This window comes from Acomys russatus, chromosome 8 (genome assembly GCF_903995435.1).
Source record: "Acomys russatus chromosome 8, mAcoRus1.1, whole genome shotgun sequence".
NCBI classification, from domain to species: Eukaryota; Metazoa; Chordata; class Mammalia; order Rodentia; family Muridae; genus Acomys; species Acomys russatus.
The window spans coordinates 72404335-72429562 of NC_067144.1; the positions used below are offsets into that span (position 1 = coordinate 72404335).

The 25228-nt window shown below is 47.8% G+C and overlaps 1 protein-coding gene across 1 annotated transcript in view; it reads left to right on the plus strand.

Moving 5' to 3' along the window:
• Nucleotides 1-9553: 9553 nt before the first annotated feature.
• The window catches only part of Morc3 (MORC family CW-type zinc finger 3), a 45386-nt gene continuing 29711 nt past the window's right edge, over nucleotides 9554-25228 (plus strand). The window contains exons 1-5 of the mRNA XM_051150283.1: nucleotides 9554-9717; nucleotides 19539-19611; nucleotides 21432-21564; nucleotides 22748-22961; nucleotides 24929-25077. Coding sequence (XP_051006240.1) covers nucleotides 9679-9717; nucleotides 19539-19611; nucleotides 21432-21564; nucleotides 22748-22961; nucleotides 24929-25077 — 608 coding nt within the window. The 5' untranslated portion in view covers nucleotides 9554-9678. The remainder of the gene's footprint in view (nucleotides 9718-19538; nucleotides 19612-21431; nucleotides 21565-22747; nucleotides 22962-24928; nucleotides 25078-25228) is intronic.

The following is a 25228-nucleotide window of genomic DNA, read 5'->3' on the forward strand; positions in this document are numbered from 1 at the left end:
CCGGCAATATGGTGCCTGCCTGGGTGACAGCTCCCTGAGCTGCCAGGAGCCATATGCTCAGTGTGGTTGTGAAACCAAGTCTGCTTAGGAGTGCAGTGATCCCTTTATAGTCCCAGAAAAGAAAAACAAAAAAAAAAAACCAAAAAAACCAGGCCGGGCGTGGTGGCACACACCTTTAATCCCAGCACTAGGGAGGCAGAGGCAGGCGGATCACTGTGAGTTCGAGGCCAGCCTGGTCTACAAAGTGAGTCCAGGATGGCCAAGGCTACACAGAGAAACCCTGTCTCGAAAACCAAAACAAACAAACAAACAAACAAACAAAAAAAGAAAAGAAAAAAAAAACATCCATTGGCCCAAACTGACCCATCTTGGTACCTCCAAAATATCAGCTCCCCAAGGTGGCAATGCCTGCAACTCCAGTTTCCCCAGGAATTCCTTTAATAACCTCAGGGACAAAGGTCCTGGAGTCAGCAGAAGCCAGCCTCTCGGTGTTCAGGATGCTAGAAAAGTGAAACCAGTTCCTTAACCACCCTCAGCCTGACAGGTCAACAGGGCCGGCTGTGCCTGGACCCCAAGCCTCCATTGTTAGCACTTGGCAGCCTCACTAACCTGCCTCCAGGTTGCTTAGCAACCTCTGACATGGTGGACATGTGTGTGTGCCAGATGTACTTCAGCTGTGCACCAGATATAAAAAGGACCAACCCCCACCCTGCTCTACAAAGTATGTCTAGGACAGCCAAGACTACAGGAGAAACCCTATCTCGAAACAAACAAACAAAAACCCCAAAGGACCAACAACCAACCCACCTCTCTCTCTCCATTTCTCCCTCCCTCTCTCCCTCCCCCTCTCTCTCCCTCCATCTCTCTTTTTCTCCCTCCCTCCCTCTCTGTCTCCCTGTCTTCCTCTCAGTCTCCCTGTGCACCCCACCCCCACCCCACCTCATCCATACACTATAAATTGAGAAGGTTGGACATTGTTAAAAGGTTGGTGACAGAAGCCACCCACTGGTCCCAGAAAGACCCCGCCGGGAAAGATCTGAGTCAATCAGCTGCTAATATGACCATATATGCCTAATGCCTCTGGATTATAACTCGAGTGACCAGTCACTCAAATCAGAAGATTGCATACCCTCTTAGAAGGCCCCTAGTTCCCTAAAAAAAGGTCTGTGCACCTTTGACTGGGGTGGCTGCCATTTTATATGGTTGGCTGACCCCTGTATGCAGGCTTTTTCTGCAGAATAAACTTTGTTTTTACATATTATTTAAGTCTGGGACCTTCTTTCAGCAATTTTCAGACCCTTAAAAAAATCTCTCCATATCAGATCTGTTTTGTCTCTATTTTTGGTGATAACACCCATAGGTTGCAGGGATTGAAACCAGTCCCACAGTTAAGCCCCACTTCTGATCTTAACGACTGTCACTAACACCAGCCATTTTCTCTGGTGAACTGACTTGTAACATGGTCAAGTACAAATGTGCCCTTTGGATTCAGATTATAACTTACCCTGGGTCAAGTGCAGGTGGCTTCTTATAAACCACACCAGCAGGGTCTACCCATTCCTTTGCTTGTAGCCCTGACTGTTCTGGACTCGATTTGTAGACCAGGCTGGCCTCGAACTCACAGCCTCTGCCTTCCCAGGGCTGCGACTAAAGGCATGCACCACCACGCCCAGTCTCCACCCATGCTTCTCCGAGGTGCAACTGGACCTTACTAGACTCATTAAGATGTTCGTGTTATAAGTGTGTAGTCATGCTCTCAGATTGGTAAACAATGCAGATCTCGTGCTGTGTGTAATGGCTGATGTCACCAACTAGACCTCATCTAGAATCAACCAAAACCCAAGCAGCAGGGCCAGCTGTGAGGATTTGCATCTTAGCTCATTGAGGTGAGAACACGCACCCTAACTAAATCTGGGCCGCGCCTTCTGGTGGCAGCCCACATGAAAGGGCACAGACAGCAGCGTTTGCTTTTTTGCCTGCTTTTTCTCACTCTCACTGGCAGGCTCATCTACGCTGCTGCTCAGCTTTCCTTCAATGACATCAGAACCCACTTTGTGATTTCAGGGTAGGTCAGTTAAGACATCCTGCCTGATGGGTGGGACAGTTCCTGCATTTTCCAGGTTTCGCTGGATGATTGGATAAGGTAAGAGCCACCACAGGATGAATTCAGGCTTCTCAGCAGCTGGAGGCTCAGCCTCTGAAGGACCGCCCCCCTCAACCCCACCAACCCCCCCCACCCCACCCCCCACAGCTTCCTAGAACTTTTTATTGTTACACAAAAGGAAACTTTAACAAGTCAATTTCCACATTCTAAAGCCTCTTATCTGACCTAGGGGCTATCTTGAAAGACCCAGAGAAACCTTAGCAGGAGCAGCCCCATAAAGTCTCAGATGACAGTCACTGACAAAAGGCTACTTCACGGCTTAGGTGTCATTCACTCCGGATTCCTGCCAGATACAACAGTTCACAATTCTGTTAAAACTCTAAACCAAAAATGGCCAGGACTGCCTGCTAGGTCAGAGGTTTGGGGACAAAGACAAGATGGTCTGGACCAAGGGGAAAAACACTGGACAAAGTGACCACTGTACCTAAGACCCACTTACAGGGCCCTGAACTCACCAAACAAGGCTAAATAACCCCAGCACCTGCCATGAGGGCACAACTCCCCCGACTCCCCTTAAAGAAGGCCCTGCTCCAGCCCTGTGAGGTCCTATCAGTTCGCCATCTCTGGAACTGAATGACCACCACCACTTCTAGACTTGTTCAGTCGGGGGCTGGAGAGATGGCTCGGTGGGTAGTGCTTGCCACAGAAGCCTGATAATCATCTTCTGAAGCAGAAGGAGAGAGCCAAGTCCCAAGGGTTGTCCCTGGCCTCCCCATGTGGGTCCATGGCACACATGTCTGCATTCACACATGTCCTACACACATAACGACGCATAGGCTGCTGTACCCAGATCGCGAGATCCCCCAAAAAAGACCACTAGGACTCGATACCAATGCAATACACACGAGGACCTTTTAATTTTTTTTTTCAGCTCCAGCCGGGCCCTGACGGTCACCAAAGCAGTGGTATCCAGAAAGAGCCCCGAACACTGAGCTGAGGGTAAATTTATAGGTTCCTATCCCTCCCAGTGACCCAAAGCAGGGAGTTCGAGCCTGGCAAGCGCCTATTGGTTGAGTGACATCAAGAGGTCTAATGTCTATAAAGGTGACAGGCTACAGAAAAAGGCGCCAAGACCGCCATGGCTTAGCTTTCTTTGTTCTCTTTGCTCACTAACTGGTCCAGGGAAGGGTCTGGTTTCTTAGTTACCCTATCTCCAGTGAGCAGGAAGGAATGTGGCCCTAAAACCCACTCTCTTATCAACTCTATCTCCGGTGGGACCCTTCGGGTCAGTCACTAGACAACGCTATCTCTGGTGGGGCTCTTCTTGGCAGCTGGCCAGATTGTCTCCTGTAGGCTTCTTTCTTTCTTTTTTTTTTTTTTTTTTTTGGTTTTTCGAGACAGGGTTTCTCTGTGCAGCCTTGGCCATCCTGGACTCACTTTGTAGACCAGGCTGGCCTCGAACTCACAGTGATCCACCTGCCTCTGCCTCCTGAGTGCTGGGATTAAAGGCGTGCGCCACCACGCCCGGCTCCTTATTTCTTAACCTTTGCCCCAGTAACCCTGAAATCCAATTTTAGTTCTTCTGGTATCGCAAGGCAGTTATGCCTAGCAGTGGTTGTTGTATTTGTGTGGGCCCAAGACTCACCTGAGAGTGAAGGGTTAAAACACACAGTGATTCATGCCTTTAATCCCAGCACTCCAGAGGCAGAGGCAGGTTGATAGCTGTGAGTTAGTTCGTGGCCAGCCTAGTCTACAAAGAAAGTCTAGGACAGCCAAGACTACAAAGAGAGACCTTGTCTGGAAAAAAAAAAAAAAAAAAAAAAACAAGCAAGCAAACAAACAAAGAAAAAAATCCACACAGGGCTGTCCATCTTCTTCAGAAGGCTTGATTGAGACCAAGTGACTGGCAGGCTACAGATCTTCTGGCTATCATTTAAGAGAACCTCCTGAAGGCCTCAAGAAATCAGGCCACAATTCCCCCTAGGACAGAAACGTGTTAAGCAAAAGGCTTATAGCTTTCCCAAAAGACTAGAGAGCTTTCTCTCTCCATCTTGTAGCTGAGAATAAGTCTAGTTTAGTCCTCTCTCTCTCTCTCTCTCTCTCTCTCTCTCTCTCTCTCTCTCTCTCAAAACACACACACATAAAAGAAATAAATTTCCCTTATGCTTGGAACTGAAGGGACTGTCTCTCTCTTCAGGGCCACATCATGGTTGCCTATGATCTGATACAGTTTTCCTGTGTCAGACATGGCCACACCGCTTTTGTTACAGGGAGCCCACCAGAGATGAACACTCAGGCACAGCAGATGGCCAACTCAAACTCCTTAGTCCAGGCGGCTTTCAGGAATCCTAGCACTGAGCAGCTAGAGCGTGGTGGGGGTTTTGAGGCAGAAAGCAATCCCTGGCATATCAAGTGGCAGCTGCAGAGGAGGCTTCACATAAGCAAACAATCTGACAGAAGGTAAGAAAAGTTAGCTAGGGCACCCTGACCTTGGGTTCCTAGAACGGTGCTGGGTAATTTCCCACAGGATTCTCCATCAGGGAGAAAAAATTCTAGTTAACCTGAGATGGCCTCACCAGGAATACAAGACAGAGGAACCTCTGTGCTGCCTTGCCCTGTCACATTTTGTAAAGCTCCTCTGTAATGCCCAACTCAGCCGTGAAACTCCCAAAGACCACTAGGAATCAGTCGAATGCAAATCACACATGGTCTCATTTATTAATCAAGTTCAGAGCCTGGACCTTCAAGCCTAACCCTAACCCTAAGCAGGGAAGATGGTGGCCCCTAGCGCTAGGGGAACAGGTCTTTTAAATGAAAAAACTGCAGGTGGAGGGGGGCGGGTTCCAAGCCATTTCCAAGCCTTGCTGTGACCTGATTGGTTAGAGGGGTACAGAAAAGTAGCTCTTTAAGCTGATTGGCTGGGGGGACCAGGGCTAAGGCAGGGGACCAGGGCCAGACCACAGGAGGGAATTTTTTGCATGTTCTGGTTGTGGTGATCTGTGGCTCTGATTGGTTGGCACTGAGTGCAAGCTCATAGGAACAGTTGCTAGCTTTGCTAGCTGTGTATGAGGAACTCCAGGTTACAGGGGTGGGGTGGGGTGGGGCTGGGGTGTCAGGTTCTCAAGCCCTGACACAAAATGCTCAGGCCTTGAACACAAAATGGCGTTGATTTGGTCCCTACACCTCCATTTAGCTCCTGTAGCTAAGCTAACTTAGTTCCCAGAACTACTGTTTTTCTGGGTTCTTGTCCTTTGGACCCCCAGTGATGGCCAGCCATGAGAATTTTTTTACCTTCCCTAGCTGCCCCAGCCATGCTAGCCACTGGACAAAAAGGGAGCCTTTTCACTCCCCTTTCCTCCTTTCTGGCTCGGTGACACCAGTGTGTTTGGCGGATGGCAGGCAGTGTCTTGGACTGGACAGCCCACCTGCAGCCTTTTCCTAAATTACAGCCTATGCTGTCATTGAGTCATTTGCCCCTTTGTCCTGCTCGCTGCCTCTCAGTAACATCTCCCAAAGGAAGCGCACATTTTTATTCCTGCTGAACCCATGGCATCTTCATGGGGCAGTGGCCGCACGAGGATGCGCGTCTGCAGGGCTTCCTGGGCCACACCAGCGGAAACACTGGTTTTCAGAGCAATTCACTAGAGAAGTGATGGCTCTGTGCAAACAAAGAAGAAGCTACAGAGGCGCAACTGTGCTTGGCTGCTGACCTTCCTATACCAGGGGTTCCTTGTCAGAAGAGTCTCACTGTCTAAACACTGACATGTGTATATGAACTGTGGGGGAAAGGAAACAGGCTACATGTACACTATAGCACTTTATTGCTTGTTTGTTTGGTTTTGGTTTTTCTAGACAGGGTCTCTCTGTGTAGCTTTGGCTGTCCTGGACTCGCTTTGTAGACCAGGCTGGCCTCGAACTCACAGCGATCCACCTGCCTCTGCCTACTGAGTGCTGGGGTTAAAGGTATGTGCCATCCCCCTCCCACTCCCCCCTCCAAGCCCCCCCCACTCCCTCATCCCCACCCCCATCCCTGGCTTTAGCACTTTAAATTATATACCTCAAAGAACTAGAGGCCAAGCAAGTTGGCACACACCTCTAGCTGGAGCCCTCGGGAAGCTGAGGCAGGAGGATTAAGATTTAAAAGCTAGTCTTGGCTACATAGTGAGATATGATTTTTGTTGTTGTTGTTTGTTTGTTTTTTCAAGAAAGGGTTTCTCTTGTAGTCCTGGTTGTCCTGGACTTGCTTTGTAGATTAGGTTGTCCTCAAACTCACAGAGATCTGCTTGCCTCTGCCTCTGAGAGCTGGCATTAAAGGCATGTGCCACCATGCCCGGCTTGATATATGATCTTAAAAAAAAAAAAAGGAAAGAAAAGGAAGAAAGAAAGAAACAAAAGAGAAACAGGGTCTCAAGGATATTTGCACACCCACACCCATTAATGGCAGAATTATTCAGTAGCCAACCCAAATGTCCACCAGCCTAAAGATTACACAAAATGAGGCCCATCAACTTGGACCCATACTTACAGGACAGTGCTGGAATACGGCTTTATCCACTGGACATAAACCAGTCCTGAAGTAAAGAGCCATGGAGACTCAGCGAAGGAAACCATGCAGTGATAACCAGGGCTAGAGCGGGGAAATGGAGTTGTTTGGCACTCCCCAGTGGAAAAGCAGACAGGCCAGCATCACTAGAGATGCCAGCCTTTACTTCTTCCTGCCTCTCCCCACTTTCTGCTGTGAGTGATCTTGGGAGATGGCAGTAGACATGAAAGTGGAAGGGCAACCGTGAGACTCTGTGTTGCAGCTTCCGTGAACTCATCAGCCGTGATAGAGTGGGACTCTGCAGTCACTGTGTGTTCGGGCTGACTCACACCCCTGGAGATAACTCTTCAGGGTGTTTCTGTTTAAGCAGGCTGAGTAAGTTCATTGGAGGAGTCCTTACTCTTGTTATCAGGAAATTCGGGGTTTCCTTTCATGGGTTCATAGACTGTTAGTGAAAGAATTTTAAAACGGCCTTAGAAGGAACTTTATTTATTTTGTTTTTTGTTTTTCAAGACAGAGTTTCTCTGTGTTCCCCTTGGCTGTCCTGGATTTGCTTTGTAGACCAAGCTGGCCTCGAATTCACAGCGATCCACCTGCCTCTGCCTCCCGAGTGCACCAACACACCCGGCTTGATCTTAGAAGGAACTTTGGAGAGCATTTTACGAGAGTTGAAGAGCAGTGCAGGCAAACCATAAGTCTTGGCAGCTGCTGAGCAAAGAGGGAAGGAGAAGAGAGAGAGAGACGGTCATATTGTGAAGGAAAAAAAGACTTTACGTGTATTTGTGTTAGCTCCCATGTGCCCCGATGATGTGTGCGCGTGAAGATCAGAGGACGAGAACTTACGAGAATCCTGTCTTGGTTCCTTTTTTATTGCTGTGATAAGACACCATGACTAAAACAACTTCTAAGAGAGAGCATTTAATTTGTGGCTTACAGCTCAGGGTGGGTTCATGTGGAGGGTATGAAGTCCTTGCTCTCACAGGTGTGTACTAGGGACACCAGGAATGTCAGGCAGGCAGGGCCGTCCCTTCAGTCTCTGACAGAAGGCCGGGAGTGGATGTGGTAATCTGCTGGACTCTCATGTTTATCTCAGTTCTTCTCCCTAGACTCTTATCGTGAGCGCCTTTTTTTCAGTCAACAGAACTCATCTTTATAGACGAGGTCACATGTACTTTTAAAAGAGTTTCGATGTAGTCATGCCTTAAGCCTCACATGGCACTGAGTTAATTAATTGTCACCAGGAAACTTTTTTCTAAAACTGTGCTGTGCTTAACTGGTTTAAAATAAACTGCCTGGTGGCAGACACTGGAGGTTTGAGCCAACACCAGCCTCTGAGTTGTGTTGATCAGGACTTCCGTCTTTCCCCATGCTGACTGGCTCGCTGTTGACCCAACAAATGCATGACCATCGTGACAGGGAACATGACAACAGGCAGGCACGGCACACGCACGAGGCAGAGAAATGGAGCTAAGTGGGAAATGATACACTCTCACCCACTACCCGCCCCCCGTGACATCCTTCCAATGAGGCCACGCCCCTGTAACACACTTCCAATGAGGCCACGCCCCTGTAACACACTTCCAATGAGGCTACACCCCTGTGACATCCTTCCAATGAGGCCACACCCCTGTGACACACTTCCAATGAGGCCACGCCCCTGTGACGCACTTCCAACGAGGCCACATCCTCTAATGTTTCCCAAACAGTTCCACCAACTGGAAATCTAGCGTTCAAATATAGGAACCTAAGCTGTGGTCGTTCAAACCACTGCAAGTCAGTTCTTCCCTCCCACTCTGTGGGTCTTGGGGCACAACTTAGGTCATCAGGTTTGTTACAGTCTTAAAAGGAATAGAACTCATGAGTAGAGGTGCTCTGTAGTGAAGGCCGCTGGCTGCTCTTCTGGAGGACACAGCAGCTGACAAATCGTCTGTCACTCCAGTACCAGGACAGATAATGGTTTCTTCTGGTCTCTTCAGGCACCGCACACGTGATACACAGATGTACATTTAGCCAGGGTGTTGGTGTGTGTGTGTGTGTGTGTGTGTGTGTGTGCGTGTGTGTGTGTGTGTGTGTGTGTGTGTAGGGCGTGATGGTGCATGCTTTTAATCCCAGCACTCCAGAGGCAGAGGCAGGCCGATCACTGTGAGCCTGGTGTACAAAGTGAGTCCAGGACAGCCAAGGCTACACAGAGAGACCCTATCTGGAAAAACAAAACAAAGCAACAACAGAAAGAGAGAGAGCACGCGAGCGAGCGGGGGGGGGGGGGGGTGGGGGGGGGGGGGAGTGGGGGGGGGGGGGGGGGGGGGGGGGGGGGCGGGTCGAGGGGCAGGGGGGAAACACAAGTCAAAGGGTAGGAAAGGAGAGGCTCTCACACTTCAAACAGCGTTTAGTACTAGACAGCGTGGGTCCGGAATAAAAAGCATTAAATTGTTATTTCCATTTTTTGAGACAGGGTTCCACTGTGTAGCCCTGGCTGTCCTGGACTCGCTTTGTAGACCAGGCTGGCCTCTAATTCACAGAGATCCATCTGTCTCTGCCTCCCGAGTGCTGGGATTAAAGGCGTGAGCCACCACGGCCCGGCGAGCACTAAATTGTTTATCTGCAAAAGAGGAACTTGGTAAATTTTATGCTTCTGTATTACTTGAACTTTTACAAATAAAACATATGACTTTCATAAGATGGGAACTGCAGTGCGATTCTCATCCGAGTTTGTCTAGCTTCTCCACACGTCGCTCTTGGCGCGGTTCTTCAAAGTCCAGCGACCGGCCGCACGCAGCGCGTGCCAGCCCGCCACACGCATGCGCCCTACGCCGGGGTGGGGGGCACGAGCGCGCAGCAGGACAGACCCCGCGGGGCGAGCCTCTTGGCCTACAGCCCCAGTTTGTCTTTGCCCGAGGCGGAAGTGAATGGGCGGGGCCTCGTATAGCCGGCCCGCCCCGGAAGTGGGCGGGACATCGAACCCCACGGCGGACTAGCAACCTCCCAGTCGGGTTGCGGCCGAGGCCGGTCCTGGCTTTGTAGCTCGCTCAAGATGGCGGCGCAGCCACCCAGCGGGATCCGCCTCAGCGCGGTGAGCAGCCGCGCGGGGGAGGAGCGGGCCGGGTCCCAGGAGGGCCGGGCGGGCCAGCGAGGCGGGGGTGGCAGCGGGCGGCGGCGACTCGCGGGGCTGGCGCGGCGGCCGGGGGGTCGCGGCGGGGACGGGCAGCCGCCGCCATGTCGCTCCGCTCCGTGCGCGCCGGGCGTCTCGGCCGTGCTGCGGCTCCCGGTGGCGGAGGCCAGCGGTTGTGGGAGCCGCGCCCTCCTCCGCGACCCGCCCGCCCCGGGCGCAGCGGCGGGCGCGGAGACCGGCTGCGAGCCGCCAGGCCTCGGCGCGGGAGGACGGCCAGGGCTGCGGTGCGACGTGCTTCCCGCCCCGGTCCGCCCCGCGGGGCCTGGCACGGAGGCGCCGAGGCCGGGGCCCCTCTTCTCCCTCTTCGCGTCCTCGGCTTTGCCCGTGCGTCCGCTTCGGGCCGTGGCCACTACTGACCGACCCTTCAGAAGCAGTTGGGAGTGGCCACACACAAAACCGACTTACACTTTCGGGTCCAAAACATTGTGGGCGTGGCTTCTTCACCTGAGGATTCCGCACAAAGTTTTATTCTCTGCGGTCCCGGAGGTCTTGCCGGGAAAGTACTAACTCAGGTCGAGGAGGCCGGTGTTTGAAAGGATGTCTGCTGGAGGTGGGGGCTATGGTGGCGCATGCCTGTAATCCCAGCGCTCGGGTGACAGAAGCAGGAAAAATCTAGGACACTTCAGGGGATACTGGGAACCTGTATTTAAAAAAAAAAAAAAGAAAAGAAAAGGAGGTACTACAGTGTTGCTGCATTTCATTGCTGAGCGGTAAGGATTTCCGGAAGTCAAAGCACCTCTCCTAGGTTCTCGCTTGCACTTGAGGAATGCATCTGTTCTGCTTCCATTCATTAGTCGATAGTCTTCATATGGGATGTGATAGCCCAAGCGTGCACGGAATGCTGCCTGGTTTTATTGTCTGCCTGTTTGTGAGGTTGAGCAGTCTAAGCATCTTTTGTTATGTTTTTGTTTTTCATTGCCTGTTCATACAGTTTGCCCAGTTCCGCCCACACACACACACACACACACGCATTGGCTTATTTTACGTGTTATGAGTGGTTTGCCTGCACGTGTGTGTGTGTGTGTGTGTGTGTGTGTGTGTGCGCGCGCGCGCCCGCGCGCCTGGTGCTCCGCGAGATAAGGGCTTCAGGTCCCTTGACTTACTGATGGGCCTGGGCTGCCCTATGAGGTGCTGGGCCTCTGTAAGAAGGAAGTGTTTTCTTAGCACTGAGTCATTTCTCTAGAGCCTGTAGTTTGGCCATTCTTACTCTCCTGTTGGAAGAGGAATAGTGCTAACTATGAGACTTGTTTACATATCAAGGGCCTTTACGTATATATTTAGTTTGTTTGGCAGAAAAGTGTTTAAGAGAGTAGCTTTATTCTTTCCACTGGGTTTAAGTGGTACTAGTTCTGTTCCACAACAGGGTGAATCTGGGCAGAATAAGACTCGCCCCTTCAGGGCCCAAAGAGTTCTTATTCCCAGGGAAATGATAGAAATTGCTCAGTGTCACTTAGGAGTGTTCTGTTGCTGTGTCCCCGATCTTATGGAAGCTTCAAAATCATACAACAAAACAAAGTCCTAGGCGAGGAGCATCAGGCAACAGAGCAGAGAGGCCTCAGCTGGGCTTCACAACACTCTGAGAGAGACCATCCTAGTAAGGAGGGTCAGACACAGAAGATGATGGCAAATAGCTCTAAGAGGGACTGAAATGTCAGGCCTCCTGGCACAGATCTGTAATCTCAGCTACTCTGGAGCAGGAGGAGTACAAATTCAAGGCCTGCCTCAGCTACAGAGCGAGTTCAAGGCCCTCCTGGACAACTGCCTCACAGTAGAAAGGAGCGGGGACTGGGCTGTGTTTCAGTGGGAGAGTACCTGCTCCGTGTGGTGGGGCCCCCCAGCACTTGCGGGAAGGGCACTAAAGATAGCTCAGCATTCCATGTCCCAGTCGTGATGGTCTAGTTAGCCAAACACATACAGGATCTTCAGTACGGATGCAGCTAAGAGGGCTTCCATTTGTGCCAGTTAGCCTCAGGTCCTGCCGCAAGTGTTGGAAGTCCCTATTCTGGGTCAGGGATATATATCAGTATAATAGCACACACTTAGCTAGCGCTAGGCCCTTAGTACTACCCCAGGACCAAACATAAATACAAATGCTTTTTTTTTTTTTTTTTCCAGAGCTGTGGACCGAACCCAGGGCCTTGCGCTTGCTAGGCAAGCGCTCTACCACTGAGCTAAATCCCCAACCCTCAAATGCTTTTTTTTAAAAGTCACATCCCAAGTGACTAGGCTTTGCACACATACAAGCCCAGCACTAAGAAGGCTGAGGCAGGAGGATTGAGAGTTCCAGGCCAGCTTATAACATGTTTCTTGAGCTACCACCTAAAGAGCAGTCCCAGCTAGCCTCATGGTGAGGAGAGAAGGGTGAATTAGATGTTTATTTTAATTGCTTCTGCATCTGAGTTCCCCTCTTTTCCGCCTCCTTCCATGTGCATTCTCTGACTCTTCAAAATTGAGGCGAAGGGCAGGGAAATGGTTCACTCCGTTCAGTACAGTGCACACTGCAAAGAATGAAGACCTGAGGCCAGATCCCGGCCCCCAGTAAAGTGTCTGTCAGCTCAGCACGGGAGAGGCTGGAACCATCTGGAACTCACCAGCCAGCCAGCCAGACCAGTGAGCTCCAGGTTCAGTGGAAGACCCTGCCTCATAAAGAAAGATGATGAACGTAGGCAGGCGATGGTGACACACACCTGTAATCCCAGCCCAGAGTGAGTTCCGGGACAGCCGGAGCTGCACAGAGAAGCCCTGTCTCAGAAAGGAAGGTGAGAGTGATTGAGGAAGACAATCCTGGTCAAGCTCTGGCCTCAACATAAGCAAACACCCAGCACAAAAAGAGTGAATTCAAGCTGGGCGTGGTGGTGCACGCCTTTAATCCCAGCACTCGGGAGGCAGAGGCAGGTGGATCGCTGTGAGTTCGAGGCCAGCCTGGTCTACAAAGTGAGTCCAGGATGGCCAAGGCTACACAGAGAAACTCTGTCTCGAAGAAAAAAAAAAAAAAAAAAAAAGAATTTATACGGGGCTTGGTGGTGTGTTTCTATAGTTCTGATTGTTCAGGAGGCTGAGGCTGGAGGAGCACAAGTTCAAGGCCAGCCTGGACAACTTAGTGAGATCCCATCTTGAAATATGAGAAAGAGGACTGGGGACGCAGCTTGGTAGAGCACTTTGTCTGTCATGGGCAGGAGGCTAATTAAATCCCCAGGATACATAAGGACAAACAGGAAAGCTTGGCCTGTGCCTGTAATCCAGCACGTTGGAGGCGGAGGGAAACTCTGTGAACTGTGTGACTTCTAGGCCAGCTAGGGTAACATAGTGTAACCCTGTCTCAAAATAAAGATTGAAATGAGGAAGCAAGCAGACCATATTCCTTTATGTTGACAGTGTTTCCAGATGGAATGTTCTTGAGACCCTGGGTTCATCCCTAGCACGTAGCAAAGTCCAGAATTACTAGTTGCCCTGCGTGTGGTAGTGTTGGAGGGTTAATTTGGCTTTTGTGGATAATATGGCCTGTTTGGAACCTTAGAATTATTTCACCTGTCTGCTTTTAGTTCATAACTAGTTTGTACATTCTAGCTCATGAACCAAATTCAGCCTGGCACCTGTTTTTGTATATACTGTGATGAAAAATGAGTACTCAAATGTTTGAGAAAAGTGTGACACCTAAAGTGTTGGAACTCACCCTGCACATCAGTTTGCTTATAACTATGACATGCTTGGAGTGGGAGAGACTCTAAACATGAGCTGAAAGTTAGAGGAGGGCTAGGGCTGTGGTGGCACACACCTTTAATCCCAGCACTCGGGAGGCAGAGGCAGGCAGGTGGGTCTCCGTGAGTTCGAGGCCAGCCTGGTCTACAAAGTGAGTCTAGGACAGCCAAGGCTACACAGAGAAACCCTGTGTCAAAAAACCAAAAAAAAAAAAAAAAAAAAAAAAAAAAGAAGTGTAGAGGAATTTTAATCCAGCTCTGGCAAGAGATCACATCCAAAGACCTAGGTCTATGTGATCCGCTGGAATATACACTTTTAATCCCAAACAGTCACATCTAATTGAGGGTGGATAAAGTAACGAATAAGAAAGATTTGACAGAATGAGTCAAAGACAGGCTATGCCCAATTCATGAGAACAGACCAGAAAGGCTATGTAAGATCAGTGCAGAGGTAGTAGGGTAGAGCTTGGTGCATTTGAGTTCGTTATGTCCATTTGTGGAGTTCTGAGGCAATTTTTCCAAGCAGAGCAATTCAGTGAGAAGTGGAGAAAAGCCAGTTTGAATCAATCAGCTGGGAGAGGAGTTTTGAGTCCAAACAGGGCTGGAGAGATGGCTCAGCGGTTAAGAGCAGTGTCTGCTGTTCGAGAGGTCCTGAGTTCAATTCCCAGCAACCACATAATGGAATTTGATGCCCTTTTCTGTCATACATGCAAATTGAGTCCAAACAGCTGAGTTGAACCAGCTAGTCAGAGCAGAGTTCAGAACTAGAAAGACTGAGCTTATTAAGCAGCAAGTCTCAGAAGCTGAAGAAATCTAGGCCTGGGTTAGCAGATGGAGGCTAGAGGCTGAAACTTTGAAGGCCAGGGCTTGCAGAAGATTGGATTGTATGGAGGTTAGAAGCTTTGAGGCCCAGGCCTAGGGGTAGATGGGAATGTTCTGGGCTTGGCCCAAGAAGTGTTCTAGTAAAGTTCCCGTCTCATCTTATCTGCTTTGTTTTGGTTTGGTTTGGTTTTTTCCCAAGACAGGGTTTCACTGTTTTAGTCCTGGTTGTCCTGGACTCACTTTGTAGACCAGGCTGGCCTCGAACTCACAGCAATCTACCTGCCTTTACCTCCCCAAGTGCTGGGATTAAAGATGTACACTACCCCTACCCAGCCAGGGCAGCGTTCTTTTTGTTTGTTTGTTTGTTTTTGGTTTTTCGAGATAGGGTTTCTCTGTAGCCGGCTGTCCTGGACTCACTTTGTAGACCAGGCTGGCCTCCCTGCCTCTGCCTCCCAAGTACTGGGATTAAGCCACGACGCCTGGCTTAGGGCAGTGTTCTTCACTGTGCCATTTATACACACATTTTAGAATCATTTAGGAGGTCTGAGATCCTAGTGTGGACTGCAGTGCTAATTAAACATTTTTTATCTTATGTAGTTGTAAATAAAATGCTTATACTATTTACTGTTTGGTGCCTTTCCCACACCCTCAGAGATCCTTGTGCATGTAGCTGATACAGGTGCACTGTTCAGTGATACTACTTTATTTACTTTTGTTTCTGAGACAAGGTTTCTCTGTGTAACAGCCCTGGACATCCTGGAACTCACTATGTAGACCAGGCTGTCCTGAACTCACAGAGATCCATGGGATTAAAGGTGCCACCACACCTGGCTTTACTTACCTATTTTTGTTGAGGTTGGTTTATTCTGTTTTATTCTCAGATATGCCTGCCATTGTACTGTGATTATTATTTTTATTTGATTATTTTATTTTCTTTTATTTTTTCCTTTTCTTTTATGTTATTCAAGACAGGGTTGCTCTGCGTAGCCCTGGCTGTCCTGAGTCTCCCTTGGTAAACCAGGCTGGCTTCAAACTCAGAGCGATCCTCCTATCTTACCCCTGTCTCCCAAGTGCTGGGGTTAAGTATTTGTGCCACCACTGCCTAGCTGCACTTTCTTTACAGCTTTTTAATTTCCCTGGAATTAGTCAACGATACATATTTTATTTTCTGTATACTGATGACTAGGTCATTCATACTTATAAGAATATAGAAGTCTTTTCCATCTGTGCATCTATCAGTTGGGAGCCCCTGACTGGATGGTGACTTGGGGACCTGTGTAACCGTTAGGCCACTGTTTGGACTGTGGGGACTTCTTTAGGAAGCAATTAGTGGTTAATAGCATTGGCTGACCCTGGCTTTGTGGCCTCAGTCCTGACATCATAACTGCGGGTGTAACATGGTCTCTTTGTACCCAAGATTCCAATCTGGATGATAATAATCTTACCTATAACAGAATGGTGTTGTGTTTTGAGTTTTTGAGGAGCCATTGTGCTATGTTCATTGCAGCTGTACATTTTACATTCCCAGCAAGTGTCAGCCTAAATAATACAGAGCGGCTCTCCAAAACAGCAGATTGCAGTAGCAGGGCGTTGCAGGCAGGAGGCAGTAACCGCCATGGATGCAGGGAGGCAAACAAGACAAGCATGCTAGCGGGGACTGGGGAAGGGTTGCGTTTCGAAACAGTTGTCTTTGGCTGCAAGGACCAGGAAGCAAGGGTACCCTCAGCTCAAGAGTGGTAGTGAGTGTGGGCAGGCGATGCCTCCGAGCTCTTCATCTGTATATGCGGCCATGGTTTCTGTTAACTGGCAAGTATTTTCAAGGAACCCCCCCCCCCCCCATGGCTCTCTCTGCTTTTATTTTGGTCCTGACAACTTTCTTTGGTTTCCGTGTTTATTTCCTGGTATAGGGAGTGGAGGTGTGCTGTGGGGTGTGTTGGGAGGTTAGAGGTCAACTCTTAGGCCTCAGTCCTCCCTCCACCATGCGGGTCCCAGGGTTGAACTCAGGTCTGCAGGCTAGATGCCAGGCAGGTTTTTACCTGCAGAGTCATATTGCCTGCTACCCAACAGAGCACAGAAATCACAATTTCTTTACACCTTTAAACCTGTTGTTTCCTTTTTCTTTCTGAGACAGTTTCACTATATAGCTGGATAGCCTCACCTGGCCAGGAACTTGCTGCATAGCCCAGGATGGCTTCTGCCTTCCAAGTGCTGGAATTAAAGGTGTGCACCACCACACCTAGTTTCCCTTGGCTGTGCTTGTCTGGTTGGTTGGTTTTTGTTTTTTGTTTTTTTTTTTTTTAAATGTATGTGTATACACATGTGCATGCAGATGCTGTGGGAGCCAAAAGAAACGGTTGATTTGCTTAGTGCTGGAGCTACAGTCACTGTAACCTGCAGTTACAGTAGGAGCTGACCAATATGGATGCTGGGAACTGAACTCTGGTTTAAGTTCATTTGAATTCTGTTAGTTGATTTTTTTTTTAGTTTTTGCTTTTCTCTAATGCTAAGATGTACCTGTTGGGCAAATACTCTGCCATTAGTATATGTCTCCAGGGTTTTCACTGTTACTTGTGTTGTGACTGAGATTTCCTGGGAGAAGATGGGCCTACAAAGGCCAGTTGACACCCATTATGTGGATTAAGTGTTCAGAGCTAAGTCACACTTTGCCCCTTAATAGCCATTTACTGCCTCCTCTGTGGCTACCGTCTCTGTGACCATTGGGTAAGTGGTTTGAAGTACACAGATAGACCCCTCGCTTCCAGCCAGCTAGCGATGGGAGAGATGCGTCAAGCGTCTGAGGCTGAAAGCAGTGCTTTCCCAGCTTTGCTGTAGCCCAGCTCCTGCTGTGCCCGATGCCTTGATGTATGTGTCTCCCTTTGCTCTGCTACTGTAACAGCTCAGCAAACTTGCCACACTGGGACAGGGATTTGGGGTCACTTGAATCTGTTCTAGGACGTGGCTCTAGAAAGAACTGCCTTAGCCCTTTGATGTGAATATGAGAGAGAGAGAGTGTGTGTGTGTGTGCGTGCGCGCGCGCGCGCGCGCGCGCGTGTGTGTGATATCTTTAGATTGTATAGTTGTAAATAAATTTTATTTGTTTGGTTGCTTGGTTTTTCGAGACAGGATGCCTCTATGTGTAGGCTCAATTTTCTTATCAATTATATTTTATTATGGACTTATTAAGCGAGCCTACCTCCCTAACAACCTGACTAACCCAAACTATCAGAAAAGGATATTAAAAATCACTACAATGAAACCTAAAGGACATCAGTCCCTGGTGTAGTCTGCAGGGTTTCAGCAGATGCTGCTGGAACCTCACGCCTCAGCTGGAGTCCAAAGCCTGGAAACTTTCCCTGGAGCAGTTCTCTTTAGGAGCCTCTTGAAATGCAGGGATAACAGCCAAAAAACCAAGTCCCAACCAACAGAAATCTGCCTGCCTCTGCCTCCCTAAATGCTGAGATTAAAGGCTGTGGGCACACTTGTCTCTGAAGTCTGTTTTATTTGTTGTTGATGTTTTTTCTTTTTTTTTAAAGCTTATTTATTTTATGTATGTGAGTACACTGTCTTCGTGCAAATCAGATCCTATTACAGATGCTTGTGAGCCACCATGTGGTTGCTGGGAATTGAACTCAGATCCTCTGGAAGAGCAGCCAGTGCTCCTAACCATTGAGCCATCTCTCCAGCCCCTTGTTTATGTTTTCCCAAGACAGAGTTTCTCTGTGTAGTCTTGGCTGTCCCGGAACTTGCTGTGTGGACCAGGCTGGCCTCGAACTCAAGATCCTCCTGCCTCTGCCTCTGCCTCTGCCTCCCAGGATTATATGTGTGTGCTATTTTAGGTTTTTGATGTATTTTTACTTAATTCCTATGTGTTGTAATACAGGAATTTGGTTTTCCCAGCATTATTTGTTGAAAAGACCTTTCCCCAGTGAATGATCTTGGTGCCATTTTATATAGGGTTTGTTTGTAGGCTGCTTGCTGCTTTGCTGTTGTGAGTCTGCTGGTCTTGGATTCCACAGCTGGCCATATCATTCCTGTAGGGAGGGAGCAGGTCACTGTAGTTGCCTAGGTTTTCTTTCTTTTTTTTTTTTTTTTTTTTTTTTTTTTTGGTTTTTCAAGACAGGGTTTCTCTGTGTAGCCTTGGCTGTCCTGGACTCGCTTTGTAGACCAGGCTGGCCTCGAACTCACAGTGATCCGCCTGCCTTTGCCTCCCGAGTGCTGGGATTAAAGGCGTGTGCCACCACTGCCCGGCTGGTTTTCTTTTTGAGACAAATCTCCAACAGTCCGTGCTAGTTTCCTAGCTTAGGACTTGCTAAGGATAACCTTAAGTTTCTGATACCCTGCTTCCCAAGTGATGGGATTACAGGCTCTTGGTCACCATGCCCAGTTCTAAAGGGGGCTAGAGATTGAACCCAGGGTTTTGTGCACGTTAGGCAAGCATTCTACCTTTGAACTACACCCCCAGCCTCTTATGTTGGGAAGGTGGAGGCAAGAGGATCACAAGTTTAAGGTGAGTTTAAGACTATCCTAGGATACATGAGCCCACCTTTAAAGATAATGTGCTTAAACTAATTTATTACTTGTGTGCATGTATGTGCTTAAGTTGCTCAAGAACTTAGTGTTCGTCACTCTTCTTCCATACCCTGCCACTGAAGAGCAACCTCGGACATTACAGCGAGGTGTTAGTAATACTTCACATTGTTTGAAGAGGTCGTGGGTGCGAACCAGGCCACTGTTGACTGTGATAAAGCTGGAATAGATGATGAAACCAACTCAGGGGTCAGACAGTTAGTCCCTGAGAGGCCACGAGCCAAGCAGCAGATGAAGCAAAGCTGGTAAGGTGGTCAGACCTAATTAGTGCACTAATGGCCAAACACCTCCTGACAAGATTTTGTCTCAGAGTAGGGAGACTTGAGGCGTGATGTTTGTGGGACTTTAGGATGTTGGCTGGGTCAGGGTCTTACAAGGGAATTGGGAACTGGGCATTGTGTACAGAGGAGACAAGGGGTTGAAAGGGTCTTGGTGTGTAAGCTATTGAGTTGTTTCCCCAGCTTTATCTTCCAGGAAGTTTCTAGGTTTTATCTTCTTGGAGCAAGCAATGAAGTAATTTTTATTTGGCCTCAATTTTGTTTAACAGATTATATTGGGTCTTATGCTCATAATTAAGGGCTGAATTAAATTATATGAATTGTTGGTTTGTTTCAGCTTTGCCCGAAGTTTTTACATACAAATTCCACTAGTCATACTTGGCCATTCAGTGCAGTTGCTGAATTAATAGGTATGTAAACTGACGTTTTCATATGCTATCTTTTAATTGTAATTATAGTTTAATGACTTCTGAAAATTAATATGCAACTATTCCTTTAAAAATGTATCCTGAGTAACATTGGTATAAAAGTTTACTTAACAGTTGTTTAAGTTGGCATCAAGTGAATTACACCTCAGCCTTCCCTGTACTACCCAAGTGTGTCACAGCTTTTAGTACTTGCTAAGTCTACAAAGCACTTACATTGAAAATATTCTTATTATGATTATGAATGTAAAAAAATACAACTTATGCTTTACCGTAGTGTGTGTAACATAGAGTGGATTCACCTTTCAGGTGTTTCTTGTTTCCACTAAGGGGGAAGATAAGGTCCGGGAATATACCTTAATTATTTAATAATCATGAGGCAGTACATAAGTTGTATTCAGATTTGTATCATGAGGTCATGATGATTTTCCCCTTAGGAAATTGCACAAGCAAGAAATTTTTTTTCAAATTTAGGTGTATGTTTTAAATGCAGGAAATCTGGTTTTTTGTTGCTTTGTTTTGTTTTTGTTGTTGTTGATGTTATTCGAGACAGGGTCTTTTGTGTAGCTTTGGCTGTCCTAGACTGACTTTGTAGACCAGGCTACTCACCTGCCTCTGCCTCCCAGAGTGCTAGGATTACAAGTGTGCACTACCACACCCAGCATTAACCTCAGGAATTTCTATACATAGTTTACAATGGGGTGTGTGTGTGTGTGTGTGTGTGTGTGTGTGTGTGTGTGTGTCTCTCTCTCTCTCTCTCTCTCTCTCTCTCTCTCTCTCTCTCTCATCCTCTCTCTCTCCTCTCTCTCTCTCTCTCTCTCTCTCTCTCTTTTTGAGACTGGTCTTCTGTGTGTCCCTGGCTGTCTTGGAATTCGCTATGTTATATGTCCAGGCTGAATTCAAAAGATCTGCCTGCCTCTGCCTCTGAGTGCCAGGATTAAAGATGAGTGCCACCATGCCTGGCTTTAGGGTGGGCTCTTTATTAAAGGAAGGTTCTGCCTGAGGTATAAAAGCTAGAGGAGGAGGAGGAGGGACTTTGGAGGTTTTGTTTATTGAGGAAGGGCCTCCCTCTAGCCTAGGCTGGCCTGGAGCGCACAGTGGCCTTTGTCCCCAGCTTCTCTAACTCTGGGGTTGCAAGGTGAGCCAACTAAGGTTCTTCTAAAATCAGAGCTAATAAGCAGTTAAGAGATTATATTTTTCATCTCTCAAATTTACATTTCAATTAGGGGCTATTCAGATGGACTTTGTATAAGTCACATACTGATTTTTATTACTAATAACAGTTAAATATTTTTCATTTTTAATATATCCCTATATATGTGCCTGTTGTGAGAGAAGTGAGTATACTAAACAGGATGTTAAAAGTGGTAAAAGAAATATGCAGTAAAGCTGGAAGAAACTTGACAAGGATCACAATGGTAGACACTTGGAGGAGGTGGAGCTTCCATCACTGTGTGTAGCTTTGGAGAAACTGCCTGCCGGTTTCTTTATTTACTGTCATTTATCTTCTGTGTCAACGTCTAGTGCTCACTGACATTCAGTCTTTGATTTCCCTTATGGTAGACCAGCTGGTTTTAATCATCTTTGTGAGTTGTGGAGCTTCATGCTGCACTGTGGTGGGCACCAGACTTTACCCCTGCGTGATGGGAAGGGCTTGGGGAGCTAACTGACACAGTCTGTGTTTTCAAACCTCAGTAATAGCCTTTAAAGTAATGGTGGCGCTCTGCTGCCTATTACACATTGGTCTATGGAATGGCGTCTCTAAAATGCAGACTCAGACTTTCTCCAAACCCTTTGTCTTCCAGATAATGCTTATGACCCTGATGTGAATGCGAAACAGATCTGGATTGATAAAACAGTCATTAGTGACACTGTGTGCTTGACGTTCACTGATAATGGGAATGGGATGACAGCAGATAAGTTACATAAGATGCTGAGGTAGGTAAAAAAAAAAGTGTCACTGTTTGGAAAACGATGGCTTCTGTCTTGAAATTTTTCATGTGTCATACAAAATACCATTTTACTTTTTGTTTTTAAAACATGAAATGCTGCTGGGCGTGGTGGCCCTCACCTTTAATCCCAGCATTCAAGAGGCAGGAGGATAGCTGTGAGTTCCAGGTCAGCCTGGTCTACAAAGTGAGTCTAGGACAGCCAGGGCTACACAGAGAGACCCTGTCTCGGAAAAACAAAAAACAAAACAAAAAAGCCCCGTGAAATGGCTTACCCACAGCATGACTAGGTCTTCCATTATTTCCTACACTAGGGTCTTGTTAGGCAGTCCCACCGTGCTAGTCACCTTTCCCCATGTCCACCTCCCCAACACCCCAGTGTTCCTTTACACTTGGAGCACACAGATGGCAGCTTTTTACTTTGATATAAATTAGGCTTAGCTTGTGTTTCTAGTGGAGTTTGCTATTGGAATGGGGTGTTGTCTTTAAAGAGACCGAAAGGATGAAGAGGCGGACAGTAATTTATGCAGTCTCAGGCTGCAGAGTCAGGGAACAGTGTCAGGAGGGTCAGGCTTGTTTGCAGTGGGCACTGAAGTGTACAATACAGAGTAGACGAGAGCCTAGGCACAGAGGCCTTCAGTTGTCTCCCAGTGTTCTTATGCTGCCGAACAGTTAAGTTGACCCGTCATTAATCATGCCACAGCATTGTTCAGAGCAAGAGAATGGCTTATAGCTGGAGGAAGTGACCTGAGCTGTGAAACCTGAAGGTCCTTCGACATCGAGTTATAACCTAGGCCGTCCAGGTGGTGAGCTGGTAGGAGCACCAGAAGTCCTTAGCTATCAGAGGTGTGGAAACATAAGGTCCCCGTTATCTGCCCAAAGACGATGCTCCCAGGATGAGTAGACTCAGCACTCTAACCCAGGCGTTTTGCTTGGCATTACATTTATTAGGTTTATTAAAATTTAATACTTTCTGGACCCCCCCCCCCCACAGGGTTTCTCTGTGTGGCCCTGGCTATCCTGGACTCACTTTGTAGGCTGGCCTTGAACTCACAGCAAGGAGTGCCTCCCAATTGCTGGGATTAAAGACGTGGACCGCCTGCCTGACTTACTAAATTCTTTAAAAAAAATTTTTTTTAATGAGTGTTTATTGTTTAAATCTTTCTTTTTAGTTTTGGCTTCAGTGACAAAGTCACCATGAATGGTCATGTCCCGGTTGGGTTGTATGGCAACGGCTTCAAGTCAGGTTCTATGCGACTGGGCAAAGATGCAATAGTTTTTACCAAAAATGGAGAAACCATGAGCGTGGGCTTCTTGTCTCAGACCTACCTGGAAGCCATAAAGGCGGAACACGTTGTGGTCCCAATTGTGACGTTCAACAAGCACCATATCCTTTTGACTTTGGAGGGAACGCTGCAGAGAAAGGTTAAAGGAAAGGCACACTCTTTCTTTCTTCATTCCTCAGCCCTCGTCTTGTCCGCCACGTCTTGCTGTGGAAAGGTTCCTTCCTGTGACTCAGACTTGCCTCCAACCTCTGATTCTCTTCCTTTTCTTTTTTTAAAAATTTAATTTCAATAGCAGATGTCCTTTTTTAAAAAAGATTTATTATATACACAGTGTTTAGCCTTCATGTACACCGGCATTCCAGCAGAGGGTGCCAGATTTCATTATAGATGGTTGTGGGCCCCATGTGGTTGCTGGGAGTTGAACTCAGGACCTTTGGAAGAGCAGCCAGTGCTCTTAACCTCTGAGCCATCTCTCCAGCCCCCAAATTATTGATTTTCTGTCCTATCTACCCAAGAGCTAGGTTTAAGAGCATACAGCGCCATACCTATCCAAACTTAGGTTGTCTTTAAAGTTCTCATTTGTGTATAATGTCTTGTCTGCATTATGGATATACACCGTGTGCCTTTGTGGTGTCTGCAGATGTGAGAAGAAGGGGTTCCTTCCCCTGCTGCTGCACATGTGTGCTATGGCGGTTATTTGGAAGTCAGCTTTTAGGAAGCCTCCCCTCCCCAGTGCGGGTCCCAGGGTTGAACTCAGGTCTGCAGGCTAGATGCCAGGCAGGTTTTTACCTGCAGAGCCATATTGCCAGCAGAGCACAGAAGTCGCAGTTTCTTCACATCCTTGGCAACCATTGTTTGCTTTTTCTTTCTGAGACCTACATAGCTGAATGGCCTCACCTGGCCAGGAACTTGCTGCATAGCCCAGGATGGCTTCTGATTCACAGACTGGAATTAAAGGTGTGCACCATCACGCCTAGTTTCCCTTGGCTGTGGGCTGCCGAGCAGGTGCTAGGAATTGAACCCATCTACTCACAGGAGCAGCAGGTGCTCTTCAGCACTCAGCTAACTCTCCAGCGCCCACGGTCTTGCTCCAGTTCTTGTCTGCACAGACTTCCTTCCCTGTGCCTAACGGCCCATGTGCTTCTTTTTGGTTTTTTTGTTTTGTTTTTTTGTTTTGTTTTGTTTTGTTTTGAGACAGGGTTTCTCTGTGTAGCCCTGGCTGTCCTGGACTCGCTTTGTAGACCAGGCTGGCTGGAGCTCACAGCGATCCTCCTGCCTCTAAGTCCCACATTTTTATTCCAGTCCTTGTCTCTATATACTTCTTTACCCTGAGTTTTGTTTTTGTTTGTTTGTTTGTTTTTCTTCTTTACTGGAAATTTGCTGTGGAAATCTTCAATGCAATACAATTATGTGTAGTTACTTGATTGCTTTGTTTGTTTCAGACTGCGTCTCACTATGTAGCACTGTCTGGTCTTGCCTCCTCTGCCTCCTGAGTGCTGGGATTAAAGATGCCACGGTGCCTAGATGAGTTGTTTGTTTGTGTGTGTGTGTGTGTTTGTTTTTTGTTTTCCCGGCGCTGGAGCTGAAGTCCATAGTAGAGTAAGAGCACTGGTCTGTCAGATACTAGGATGCAGTCTACAGCACCACCAAATGGCAAACTTGTTCCAGAGCTCTCGTTTTCCTAGACATGGTTTCAGTGTGTGGTGGAATATGCACATCCCCGGCCTCTTACGCAGCAGGGTTACAAGCATGAGCCACTCTGCTTACCTTATTTCAAGCTTCTTGTGGCTTAATAAGAAACAGTGGCATGCAGCCCCGAGTCAGTCAGGAGTAATGCACTTGCTCTCTTCTTTCTCCCCCTCTCACAGGTGGATGGACAGTTGCCTTGAGCTCATAATCCCTCAAACTCACAGCAATCCACCTGCCTCTGCCTCCCAAGTGCTGGGGGGTTAAAGGGGTGCGTGCGCCACCACGCCTGGTTTTCTGTTGAGTTCATTATTAAAGTTGGTTTCTACATTAAAATTGTATAAAATCTGTTGTTGATTTTGATCTTTAACTAAGGACATACGACAGATGATTAATTTAGCAGAATCAAAAGCAAGCCTAGCAGCAATTCTGAAGCATTCTCTGTTCTCTACGGAACAGAAATTGCTGGCCGAGCTCGATGCTATTATGGGGAAGAAGGGGACGAGAATCATCATCTGGAAACTGAGGAGGTGAGTGTGGACACTGAGGAGGTGAGTCTGTACTGGATGCTTTTCAGCTGATAGAAGCCACTGGACCTCTCAAGAGTCTGTGTCCAGTGGACAAACATCACATCCCACACTTGTAATCAAAACAAAAACCCATTTAGGTTAATCCCAGCAG